Source organism: Pteropus vampyrus, unplaced genomic scaffold (assembly GCF_000151845.1).
Source record: "Pteropus vampyrus isolate Shadow unplaced genomic scaffold, Pvam_2.0 Scaffold57, whole genome shotgun sequence".
Classification (NCBI taxonomy): domain Eukaryota; kingdom Metazoa; phylum Chordata; class Mammalia; order Chiroptera; family Pteropodidae; genus Pteropus; species Pteropus vampyrus.
Genome location: NW_011888838.1, coordinates 7,237,356 through 7,251,666, shown reverse-complemented (window position 1 = coordinate 7,251,666; position 14,311 = coordinate 7,237,356). Strand labels below are relative to the sequence as shown.

The 14,311-nt window shown below is 33.4% G+C and overlaps 1 protein-coding gene across 1 annotated transcript in view; it reads left to right on the top strand.

Moving 5' to 3' along the window:
- Window positions 1-339: 339 nt before the first annotated feature.
- LOC105292468 (transmembrane protease serine 11E-like) overlaps window positions 340-14,311 on the top strand; it is a 42,220-nt gene continuing 28,248 nt past the window's right edge. The window contains exon 1 of the mRNA XM_011360684.1: window positions 340-419. Coding sequence (XP_011358986.1) covers window positions 340-419 — 80 coding nt within the window. The remainder of the gene's footprint in view (window positions 420-14,311) is intronic.

Below are 14,311 nucleotides of genomic sequence, written 5' to 3'. Positions count from 1 at the left end.
CCAATCTGACCAAAAAGAAAATTAGGGAGAAGAGTGGTGAAAATTAACAAACTTTTGAAGAGCCCAGTGTTCACGGGAAAAAGTTACACTTCTTTTTAAGGGAAACAGAGGGATGATTTTTTTCTCCTCCTGAAGCCAAATGATGGAAGCCCATTGGGAGAATCATGTGTAAAGACTGCATATATATCTGCATGAGAGAGACTTGCCTCTCTTTCCTCAGCTAGATGGATGGAGGTACTGAACACACATGTCTATCTGGAGCTGCTTTGGCAGAATAGCATGGTTGAGAGTCTTCTTGGAGGAGTTAAGCATTTGCCACCTAAAGTTTGAGAGACACCTATGAACCAAAGGCAGCTGCTTATGTCTAGCCTTCAGATATTTGAAGAAGAGGAACTCACTGGAGTAGCTCACATTAACAGGTAAGAAGGGACTAGAGTTCATTCTTGAGAGGGAATAAATATCCCCCTTGACCCTAACTCGGTGTCCTGTGGCTCTTGGAGGGTTCAGATGATGATCTCAGTGGCTACTATGGCTATGTGCAAAGTAGCACGGAGGAAAGGGACAGTATGGCTGCTAAGTGAGGGGAAACTACAGCTAGAGTAGTTAGGGGCAGAACTGGTGTCAGAGCCCGAAGTGGACATGGTTGCTTTCCCTGAGAAATTCCTCAATGATTACAGGGCCAGGGTAAAGCTGAATGCCATCTGAACAAAACCAAGCACATCAGCAGCACAGAGCTCTCGATAGCAGAAACTATTAGCAGTAGACAAAACTAAATCGAACAAGGAAAAGAGCTGGGACACTTTCCCACACCTACACATGGCTGATTATGTAGAGCTCTACTACCCTTATCTCCTCTCTCTGATTCCAAAACTAGAGGGGCTAACAGTGAGGAAGGAGGAGTCAGATCTCCTTCCACTTTCTCTACTCCAAGCAGCCAGCATTGAAATTTAAGCTTGTATTGAGGGGAAAAGAATATGATCCTATTTATATCAGATGCATAACTGAAGTTTTAACATTGACAAAAGTTCTAATAGCTGAAATTCGTGGAAAATGATGGCATCTATCAAAATTTCATTAAGGAATATGAAAAGGAGATTCGATACATCATGGTTGGAAGTCTTGATTGGATTAAAAATAAAACAATTTTGCATTAATCTTCCTGTTGTGAAACATTGTACAAGTAACCAAGCAATGAAAACATAATAATACAAACCGCACCAGATCTACTGAGTAAAGATACTCTAGTCTACTCTAGTCTGAAATCATTCTCATGGGATTTTATTTAAATGTGAAATTTCATCCAGCTCTTCAGTTTTGATAAACTATTGATTCTGTCAACTGCCCCTTTGGTTTAAGAAAGTAGATTGATCTTCCCTCCATCAGCAATATATAATCTATCTCTCTAGACCTTTGCCAGGGATATGAACTCAGACTATCTCCTATTCTGTTCTCATAAAGGTCTTCTGAGAGAAGTGATAGTTGGGAAAGCTCTTCTAAGGAACATGGTACCTCTAGTATACATACTTTGAGTTCTATCTTTTTATCAAGTTAAGTCAGTGGAAATATACATTCATGACCACATAAATACTCCTATAAAAATCTGTCACCAATTTCAAATTCAAAGTTATGTTCATAGGCTTCTTTAAACTTGTTATAAGAAATAGTTATATAAAATCCTCTTCTAGTTTTCAATAAAAATGTTGCTGATATTATTCAATGCATTGCTCAGTGTTACTATATATGAGAAATTTCTTCATTTAGTGGCAGGAAAATTTCTCTCTTGAAGTGTTTCTTGCCTTTTAATAATGAGAATTGTAAACTTTCTAAGTTTTCTATGTTATCCTTACTGCTAGGAAGTTCAAAGCCAAATTTGTAGCTCTATCAGAGCAAGTATGTTTAAAAAAATACATAGAACCTATTTGCGTTTGTACTTTTTCTTGAATTTTATCAATTTATTGTATATTTTAGGGAGTGTTTACTTGTAAAGTATAGATAAAAAAATTTACTTCACATCCCAGGAAGAGTCTTTTCAGAAGACTGAAAGTTGACCCCTCAACATGAAATTGACTAATCTTAAAAATATTTTTCAAAGACTGATGCAAAATTACTGTTTTAAAATTAATATAGGCCCCAAAACATTATCTTCATATACTCACTAGTTTAATAATATTAACCAGTCTGTATTGTACATACCAATAAATTATACAATAAAAATATTGTTTTAACATTGTTATTGCCTGCTAATTATAAAAACCTTATCTCTGATTTTTACTTTATGTATTATTATGTACTGTAAAGTTTAGCAGAGCCTTCCGGTAATACCCAGAAAAATTAACTCCAGCATCATGAAGACAGTTATAGCAGATGCAGAATATCTTATAGAGGAATAGAGAAAACAAATCACATTTTGGTTAAGAAAATAAGACCAAGAAAAGGAAAGTCAGTGACACACAGTAATAGCTTGTTCTTCAGCAGTACTTTTACATGGCCTCTTTTTGCTGAGATAGAAGCAAAGGTTAATTATGCTGATGTTCTTTGTTTTCTCAGCTTAAATAAATTAAGGTGCATGGGTAGGAGGAAATGGATTCACAAATGACAATAACTGTGTTTATCTGATAACTAGGTCATTCACTAGTTTATCTACATTGGTCAGTCTGTAATGTACAACCCAGTAAATTGACCAATAAAAGGATTGCTTTAGCATTAGAGAGACATAATTTAGGTATAATTTTGAGGGCTTCCATAAATTAATCAGACTGCCATGTATATGTATCCATGTATTAGCAGGCATAAAATAACTTGTTTCAAGCCAGGGGATATTTAAACAATGATAAAAATCATCCATGACTAGCTACACTGGCACTATACTTCTTTAGCATAATCCACTCTTACAGCCATCACATGCCTCGTTGCTATGACACTAATAAGTATAAGAAGGACGATGAAATAGTTTGTTGGCTGTTAAAAATGTCTATGGTTATGTTGGTATTTTACTAGTTACGTGATGTAACATATCTACTGTGGGTTTCAAGTCCACAGATATATTTCTTCCAACTCTGCTTTCACATTGCACAGGGAACAGGGAGGACAGACTGCTCTGATCTCGGACACAAAGAGAATGATAAATCTTTGAATAAATTTTCTTCACACCATAGTTTAGGTTAAAAGAATTGCAAAATAACATTTATGATTTCAGAAAAAGCAACAATGCAGAAAATAAATATTTGAATGAAAGACAAGGTTTTGCTCTAAGAGCCTTTTTTCTCTTAGAGATCAATTAATTTAAAAATAATTTACTTTGCTTATGTATCCTACAACTCTAAGAGTAACTAGCAAATAAAAACCTAAATACACAAAATGCTCCATTCTATGGATAGAGTCTGAGGTTTCATTCTTCTTTTTTATTCCCCTGTCATTCTTCAAATTTCTACCGAAGTGTAAGTAATATCATGAAATTGATGACAGACTGTTAATGCTCTTTGAGTAGCCTGAATGAAGACTATTAATATAGAAAGGATGTAATTATGAAAATCTTTTGATGTCTTTAGGCTGACATTCACTTATCCTCTATTTATATAGCCTTAATCTCTGGTTTTCTGGTTTTGTATAAATTCTAGTTTATATTCATAGTTTTCAAAAATTCATTTTTGGGTGTACATAAACCTAAGTATACAAGACCATAGGACCACATAAAAAATTTATTTGAGTTTGGAATCTGGATTTTAGGAAAAAAAAAAAGTCCTGAAATTCTGTTAAAATGAGTCTGACAAGTCTTGGCTCAAAGTCACACTGGGGAGGAATCTGTTTTTCTTTGAAAGCAAGAGTATAATCAATATTTTCATTGAATGAGTATAAAATAGAATATAACATTATTAAGCTAGTATTAACATTTAATTGGTGAAGATTTCACTTTTTAAAGGCTGTAGAATAAGAACAGTTTAAACTCATAAAATGAAAGTTTTTACTTCATTATTGTTACCCCTTTATTTTTGGCTAAATTGTACTTTCAAGGGAGTAGTCAGAAAACTGTTTCTATATATTGAATAACTTCAAGTAAGTATATATGTTACTCAACAGCATTAAGTGATCTATTGGCCAGGAACGAAGAGTAGATACAATGCTCTCTCTAGGCTCCAGTTAGAGGTTTTGGGGAGTTATTGTTAGAGAGAGATTCAATTCTTTGCAGTGTAAGCCCACACTTTGCTGTGGATCCCAACTTCTACATCCGTTCAGAGAAGCCATTGGCTAGATGGATGTGTAGTAATAGTAAACAGTGTTTATTTGCTTTCTTTATGGTGATTTTTAGGACTCGTCACACATACCCCATTATATCTTCCTTCCCTCCCTCCTTTCCACACATATTTTTAAGAACCCATATGTGTTAGGAATAGGGCTGCTGTCTGTTACTTATTCACAGTGGAGTTAAGACACAAGCAAACAAAAAATTCTAGTATAATAAGGTAAGTGTTATAGCATGAGAGCACAGAGGATAAACACCTAATATAGCTTATGGGGATTAGGGAAGGCAATTTAAAGATTATACCTGACACAAATACACAGATATTTGCATATACGTCTGTGAACACATTTAAAAAAAAAATACATTATTTACTTCCCAGAAATAAGACAGTAATGACTCATTGTTGGCTGATATACCTGTCTCCAGTATAATGAAGAAAATATACTGTCTCAATTGGGGGCTAATGTTTGTAAACTACTGGACTTTTCTAGATGAATGATGCCACATAATTTTAAAATATTAATGCTCTTCTAATCTCTATTGTATTTTTAACAGCTGACTTATAGTCAATACCAAAGGAAAGCTTTCATTATGTGCATGGTAGAGTGGAAGTCATGTCAAAAAAGTTTAAAAAATATGGGTGTTTGTCCTGATTTGGTGGTTCATAAACCATGGCTTAATTGTTTGCCCAAGTCATTTAACTTAATTAAACCTATTGTCTTCACTGGAAACACGAAGAGGCCAAGCAAGATGATTTTAGTTTCTTTCTAGATTTAAACATCTAATTCCTATAAATATTTTGGTTTATGTTAACATGTTTAAGTTATAATCTTAAGACAATAGCTTTTAAGTTCCCACTCCTAGAAAGTGTTTATAATTTATGTTCTCTAGCTCCCTATAAAATTTGACTTTGTCGTACTGGTTACACAAATAGTCCCGAACACACTAGCCAAGACCCGTCAGACTGGTTCTGTTTAGATCATCAGTGACTTCTTTCTTCACCTCCATCCAGCCCAGGAAGCAGCTGATAGAGCCTGAATGTACTCACTTGACTGCAGACCTCGATCTCCACAGGACTCCTTGCTGGTCAGCAATGTATTCGTGAGTTCCCTTTTTCTTTGTCTTAAATTAGCGTCATTTAAAAATGACATAAACCACACTAGGGAATATGAAGATCTCTGATTTATTGTTTGTTTGATATAGAAAAATGCTTTTGATATTTAACATGAAATTATGTCAAGAAATAGATTTCTATTCTTTCTATATTCATGTTTCCTGTTCTATATCCCATCGCAAAATGTTTTTCTACATATTTTTAGAAGAGTTCAATAAAAGGTAAAGGTACATTTTTTTGACAGCTGTCTTTTAGTTAGTTTTGTTTGTTTCGAGAAGATTAGAACACTTTTTTAGCTTGGGCTTTGTTTGATTGAAAAAATACTCTTATTTTCAAAGTTATATATGATAAAAAATCTGAAATCATATAGATCCAAATTACAGTTATTTCTGTAAGTAAATAGTTAAATTTTAAAAAGCACATGTTGTGAAAGAATAAGAAATAATTTAAGAAGACAATATCACCAAATTATAGTTGTATCTGGACACAATCAACTTTTTTAATAGGTAAAACATAATTATTTTAAAGTTGTTTTCTTTCAAAGTTAGAAAGTAAACAGTAACAAATTTTCAGTGTACTAGTTTGGATTCTGAAAATAATTTTATTTTCAGATTAAAATTTTATTTTCTTCGATTGATATTTTGGCATATTTTTAAAAATTAATTTCTACTTTGAGAAGAAAACAGCTTGAAAAATGTAAAACTTCCAATGGAATCTTAATAGGAAAAAACAGTCTATGTAGTTGATAGAAAGTTTTACATACTTGTTATGAGAAGTTTACTACTTTTATGCACATGTTAATGAAGAAATTAAGAGCTACAAGTATTACAAATGTAGTCAGACTTTTCCAGACTCCCCTGCCTTTTGCAAGTACTTCTCTTAATCCATGATGGTTTTATGTCCCACCTTTTTAATCTGCATTATCATTAAGAACACTACCACAGAAAAGAATGCTTTTATTTAAACATATAACCTCTACCAAACTCAAGATATTAAATAGATTTCAGGTTTTTCTATGCTAGATCTAAGTGAGTCTGGAATTTGTATAGAGGAGCTATAATGTAGGGGATATTGGAGTGAATTTTTCTGCATATAGTCTCTAATTTGAAGCAAAAGATTTTTAGTTTTGTTTCAGGGTAGATGGAAGGTACCTGTCAAGGAAAAATATAAAAAACAAAAAAAACACCTTTTTGATCTAAAAATTGTATAAAAAGTGGAGTACATCCATGTTTGAGTTCTAGAAAGTGTTAAGATAGTGAAAGAGAGTGGAAAGGGATTAAATTTACTATGCACTTTTGCTGGAGTAAGTGTACCAACAGGAATGCTTTTATGAAAAAGGTACTATTGAAATACCTGAATATATGTAGACAATTTCTTTTTAAGGATATTGGCTCATAACTGTGAAGGCATATAAGAAACAGGAGGATAGTTTTATCACATGGCATGCTTCTTCCTCTTTTGCCAAATTTCTTATAGTCCCTCCCCCACTTTACCTGTTTTAAAAGGGAACCACTATTTTAGAATTTAAGGGTAAGAAGATATTTAATCCGAGTAAACATTCTTCTTATGTTGTTATTTCTCCCAAACTCTTATTTTGTACTATTTGTTGGCATGAAAAGATCAACACATAGGTTTTATAAACACACACCCACAGTAGAAGATTTAAAAAAATGTTATCAGGAATAAGTTTATAAGGAAGGGAGTTGGGAAGAAAATAATATATTATTGGTGATGGGGCTATACGCTAACTGTATTCATCAGTAACCACTGATAAAAATTCAAGGTGAGCAGACCAAATTCATAGACATTTATATCTATACTTGTTTAGATAAATGAAGGTGAAATGAGTGTTATGCAAATTAAGCACAGTGGACAACTTTAATTTTTACTCAGTAGGGTAAGATTATCTCTCAATGTGTGGCCCATGGAGCCCCTGCATTAAATTCACTTAATTCACTTAATTAAATTCACAATGCTTATTAAAAATAGAAAAGTCCAGTTTTCATTCCAGGACTCTCTAATTGAGGCATGGAAAATGTATTTCTAAAAGTTACGCGAGATAATTTTTATTTTCACTAAAGTTTGAGAAAAACCGATACTGCGAAAAGCCATAAAAAAAGAAAGGAACTTGTAAGATGGAAATAAATTAAAGCAGAAGTGAAGTGGGTCAGCTTTTAAAAGAGGCAGCCTTTTGTTTCATTTAAATTGGTATAATTATATCTTAATGGGAGATACTCTCTCCCTAGTCACCTTTTTCTTCAAGGGCAAGGAGTACTCATTTATGCAACATAGGGATGATTAAGGAAGAGAGGGTAATTTCAGAAGGTATTGGAAACTGAAAGGAGGAGACTGACATGATTTGCACAGTTTGTGTCAGAGAGGGTCGTCTTTTTTTAGATTAAAAATCTGTTTGTTTACAGGGAAAACCTCAACATAAAACGAATCCGGCCAGATCCCCCCTGAAATTAGTCAATAGATAGTGATGCTGAAGGGCCACTCTATAGAGGGTTAGGCCCAGATTTACTATATAATTGAGGTCCAAGTGCTTGACACTGGGTCTCACTTCTCCTTCAGCTAAGATCAGTCATGGTCCATGTAACAACTTTTGGCAAGTTCTCACTGCGTTCTCATGGAAGAAAACTATCTGTTGAGCATTTATTATGTATTATACATTTTGCAAAGTGCTATTATTTAATTTTAACAATACCTTGAGAAGCTCTTATTGTGATCATTCTTTTAAAAGATGAAATAACTGCAGCTCAGATTGTACATGGTTAGTAAGTGTTGTAGCTAGAATCTGACCTTGGCCTTTTTGGCTCTAAAGTCTACACAGTTTCTATTGTAACACATTGTCTATCACATGGGGGAACTAAAAGAAGAGTCTGTGGAAAGTTTTCACTGAGAAATGGAAACAGAGAAATGGAAAACATGCAGACATGCATATCCATGCGTGGAGAAAATGTGTATATATGTATATACATACATGCCTATGCGATGTATAGGCAAAGAAACAGATCATAGACAGATTAATATAAAATAACACACAGATATGCTGAAGGAAGAAAGATGGTGGTATAATTTTACTTTTATCGAAAGGTTTTTAAAAAACAAGAAAGAATGCATGAAATGCCCTTATTTATTTTTCTTAAAACTGTATTTAAATAAGAATGTGACCTAATTTTTTCTGCACTATCTCAAAGGTGATCAGCGACTGAGAGTATAACATTTCAATTACATCATCACTATTTTATAAAAAGAACTACATTTGTTATTGTGTGAAAATCAAGTTCATTCTAGTGCAGCATTTCATGGAAAGAATTCATAAGTCTCTAGTAACTATAACTGTCCAATAGACCTTTGTTATTCTTTCATTGTTGTCTACTTTCCTCAAAAAATATGTCATCACTTTAATATAAAGAGGGAATAAATAGAAACATTCAAGAAAAAAAGCAACATCATGTGCTTTAATATTTGCACTGAGGTTTATAAATACACCCGATGGCTTTAGTGCTTGAGAATGAAGTGAGTCCAGCAGTTGTGGATCATGTCTTCTAAGAAGGTAGATGGTGAAAGGAGTGCTTCAGCTACATTTCTTGCTTTGTCAGGGTCAGGATTTAAAAGAACTGCACTAAGAATTTCTCAAAGCACACTCCTTTGGATATATTCTCATCAAAGATGGTGGGCGAGAACTGTGAGGAATGCTTTCGCAGTTTCAAGCATAATTTAGTAGGTTTGAAATGAGTGGATTAGAGATTAGGAAAGTTTTAAGAGGTTGAGAAAGAAAAAATGGGCTGCAGAGACACCAAGTCATGCCAGAACCTGCAAGCTCAACTTTCTCCCAGGTATAAACATCACCTGCATGGTTGGGCAATTTCTGAGATTTCTAAAATAATATTTCTGAGATGCTAGAATTAAGCTTCAGGGAATCCAAAGTATCATAGAGTCATCATTAAATTCTTATCTTGCAACATTTCATCTGAAGTTTGTCAGATGATGTCTTTTTTTCCGTGAAGCTGCAAAAGCAGATATAGAAGGATTTAGCACTATTTAAAGTCAAACTATGAGTCAGTGCAGAAGAAGATAATTGCTATTATTTGTTTCACACGTAGTATGTGCCAGCTACTTTTCTAACACATCATGTGCATTAATCTTTATAACAACCTAAAGTTATATTCTTATGCTCATTTTATAGATGAGGAAACTGAGGCTTAGACAAGTAACATTATTTACCCAGAGGCAATAAATGGCAGAACTGGGAATTAAGCCAGGTCTATTTGACTTTAAATCTATGCTCTTAATCACAATTTTATACCATCTTCACACAGTCTCTTTTATCTATTTAGGTGGTTCTACTACTAAAGATATTTAACTGTCTAGTGTGTTAAAGATATAAAAGTTAAATTTGCAGGAAACAATGTTATTATTCAATGGGTAATCTTCTAAATGGACCTCTGAGATTGGTAGACAGGAAGCACTGCTGTCTGCGTTCTATAAAGTCAGGGATATAACATTCAAAGATTAGGTAATTTGCATGTGGTCATAGGAATGGGTGTGCCAGTCAATGCTAGAGATAGAATCTGTTCTCACAGTTGACCTGTATGCTGAACCCAATGTTGTCAAGTAGAAGAGTTAAATTAACATGGGTGTCTATATGACCAAGGAGATAGTATTGTGACTGTTATTACTATTACTATTTAAACTTGTATAGCAATATATGACCTTTTAAAAATTAGTCATTGTAAATTAAAACTTGTCAGGTCACATTTAGTAAAATTCAGAAGGGTACATATAGTAAAAATATATATTCATATATGCATTATATATAATATGTATGTTCTTTATACATAATTTTAACACACATTTTCTTATTTGGCATCTATCAACAACCTTGTGAGACAGACTGTTAATATTACCATAATTTTAGAAATAGGGAAACCAAATATTAGGAAGACTGAGACTTCCACATCTCTGAGTAAGCGATTGGTGGAGCTGGAGTTTGAACACACATGCTCCAATTCTATTTCTGTACTTTCTAGTACTCCCTGCTTCCTCCACCATGTCATGATCCCTGGAATCACAAGTACTATTTTGGTTAAGCAGAGTTAACTTTCTGTGTTCTTCAAACAATTAGCTTAATCTTAGTGTCTCAACTCTCCTAATCAAGAGAATACCAGAGATAACAAATAATATATCCAAAACATTTCAAACCAATCTTTCATTCTATACAATACTTTTAAGCCACAATTAAGCACTTGGACATATATTACTGAATTCAACAGCAAAGCTAGATTTAGGCTTCATAAGTAGAGTTCTAAATCTTTGCACTAAACTCTACACTTAATGGCTGACCATTGGCCTGACTTATAGCTTCTTAGAGCCAGGCAGGTCCGAAGATGAGTGTTTTTCCACATTTCCTTTACCAGTTGAATCCCTTTTGCACAAAAAGCCTAATGCAGAACTCTGTTACATGGACCAGAGTTTCTATGGGTGGAGTGGGACTAAGGCTTTGAGACTCACCTGCTCTATCTTCTCCTTATTTCCTCAGGCACACGTGAGGAACTTGAGGGATTTTCCTACCCACTTTAAAAACAAATTAATTTCATTGTGGTTTTAATTTACATTTCTCTGATGATTAGTGACATTGAGAATCTTTTATATGTCTATTGGTCATTCGTATGATACCTGTCAGAATGGCTATCAATAAATCAACAAATAACAAGTATTGGCGAGGATGTGAAGAAAAGGGAATCCTTGTGCACTGTCGGTGGAATTTCAAATTGGTGTAGCCACTGTGAAAAACAGTACAAAGTTTCCTTAAAAAATTAAAAATAGAACTACCTATGACCCAGCAATTCCATTTCTGAGTACTTATTTGAAGAAATCCAAAACACTAATTCAGAAAGACATATGCACCTCTATGTTCATTGTAGCATTATTTACAATAGTCAGGCTATGGAAGCAACCTAAGTGCCTATGAATAGATGGTTGGATAAAGAAGAGATGATACATATACACAATGAAATTTTATTCAATTACAAAAAAGAATAAAATCTTATCATTTGTGATAAATGGATGAACCTAGAGAAATAAGTCAGACAAAGACAAATACCATATGATTTCACTTATATGTAGAATCTAAAGAAGAAAATAAATGAACAAACATAACAAAAACAGACTCATAGATACAGAGAGCAAACTGATGGTTGCCAGATGGGATGGGAGTTGGAGGGCTGGGTAAAAAAGGTGAAGAGATTAAGAAGTACAAATTGGTAGTTATTAAATAGTCATGGGGATATAAAATACAGCACAAAGAATATAGTCAATAATATTGTAATAACTATGTATAGTGCCAGGTGGGTACTAAACTTATTGGGGGGATCACTTCATAAATTATATAAATTTCTAACCACTGTGCTAAAACTAACATAAAATAATATCAAATGTCAACTCTAATTGAAAAAGAAAAAAATTAATATCTCCTTATGAAGGAAGAATAATGACAAAACAAACATTTGTTGAGCATTTACTGTATGCCTGGCAGGATGCCAATTGCTCTGTAAATGTTATTTTATTTAGCCCTTAGAAGAATCTTATAGTTAGGCCCTATCATTATTGTCATTTGTAGGTGGAGAGATTTAGACTTAGAGAGGGTGACTAAGTTGCTCAGAGCCGCCTAGCTGGTGAAAGTCAGAACCAGGACTAAAATCAAGTTGTCTGATGGTCAAGCCCAGACCTTCTCCCACTAAGCAAAAAAATGAAGTCATTTACTTAAAGTCACAGAGCTTGTTACAATGAAATCATTGATGGAAACTTGATTTCCTGATTTATTAGTATTAGACATATTACTTGTATTTCAAAATCATGCTGCTAGAGAATATTAAGTAAAAATATTTTTATCATCTTCCTCATATACATAAATTGTAAGAAAATTAGTAAATGTTTTTTGATGTCCTCTTTTCCCAAAGGTAATTACCTAAAAATAGCAATTTACTTTGATCGTGACTAATCTATTTTGCATATTGTAATAGTACCAGATTTAGCTGTGAGAGGCAGTAAACCTAGGGTAAAGTGGCTTTAGTGTATGAAATGTAATTTATTTCAGTTTAATGTAAAATAAGTCTGAAAGCAGGCAGGTAAGGACTGATAGGGAGGTTCACAAAGTAATTGGGAATATAAGCTCCTACTATCATGCTGCCCCACCAACATGAACATATATCCTCTGAATCATGGTTCAATATGGTTACCCAAGTTTCGACTAACACATACGTATTCCAGCTGTGACATGCACACCTTGATTTTAGCCATCAGAATAGAGACTCCGTTGGTCAGAACTTATTCAAATAGAGACTCCTATGGACAAGGGATGTTATTCTATTTTCCAAGTGGCTATGTGCTCAACCCAAATCCAAGATTCTATTATTAAAGAAAAAGGACAAATATTCAGGATAGGTACCTGTAAATCTCTACCACGAACATGTAAAGTTTGAATAATGACAGATATATCCTGTTGTGATGAACAGTAGGCAGGTAGATCTATGGGTCTGAAGTTTAGACAAGTATCTGAGCTGCAGTTACAGATTTGGTAGCCATCAGCATATAGACATAAATTAAAATTATGGACATTGGTAACTAAAAATATTTGGTTCTTTTAGATTAAATAATACTTTTATTATAATATTATGTTATTAATTTGCACAGCAAATTCTACTTTATTCTAACATGAATCTGAACATATGTCACAATGTTATTACAATGCTAATACATTAGAGTCTAATTAAGTTAAAGTGAGTATATAATAACCAATTTCACAAATCTCATGTTTCATCTAAAAGTTAAGACTCGATACTTTCATAAATTACAGTTCAACAATTGGAGCAGAAAATTCATTAATCAAGAAGTCTCGCTTTTGGAAGAATAATATAAACATTAAAATAGTTCAAACATTTTCCAATTGTCTTTCATTACAAAGTTAATTCAGACAGGAAATTTTTAGATTACCTGAGGGATTCTTAGTTTGTGGCTTAGAATCTTGCCAGGGAAAAATAACAAACTGGAGGACAGCACGGGGTCTTAATGTGTGTTTCAAGAGGCACATTTCAATTTTAAGATTCTTCAGTGGTTTATATAAACTAGATTTTATGGATATATGGATTTTAAAATTGGCTTAGGATTCAAGTAATAAAGGAACTTCATGTCTTACTTATATGTATGATACTTGGATTATTTCTAATGACTAGTAGTCCCTTATTTTGACCATCCAAATTATTTGGCATATAGCCACCAGAAAAGTGATACATTTTAAATATTATGTTAGAGCTTATTGTTTAATAAGTGCTGAATTTAATTATAATAATATTAACTATTTCTAGGTTATGTGAGGCATGAAACACTAGCTTTGGTGAAAATTCGAGAGTATCTAGGTCATTTTAAATCCTCTTTGTTTTTTTTAACAAATGAAGAAAATGAGAGCACATTCAACATCATACAAGTTGTGGGTTAGAGGATGCTGGAATTTGTGTGATGCTGAATATGTTCTCAGATTTCTCATCCGAAAAACTCAGGACTTAGATAAAAACACTTAGTCCTTAAATGAAAATCCTTAGGACTAAGACACTGGTCATTGGTCTTCAAGTTCAGAGATATTTCCACTGTATCATAGCAACTCTTGTAGGATATCTAGACAAAATCATGAGAAAGATTTGGTAGAAAGACATCTAACATTGCAGAAAGTCAATGAAAGTCTGTGTTATATATTAGCAGCCTCAAGAGTGTCTGTAGCTCAAGTTTTTCAATCATCTTTCTTCTGATAGACCTGCCATGACATAGTCACACATTCTCTATTAATTCTTATTTATATACTACATTTTAAAGTGTGTATAATTTTCTATGAAAAGTTGCAATGGCACTCCTTGTCAATATTTCTGCTAGAAAATGCTGCATTCAAAGTTGTTTACTCA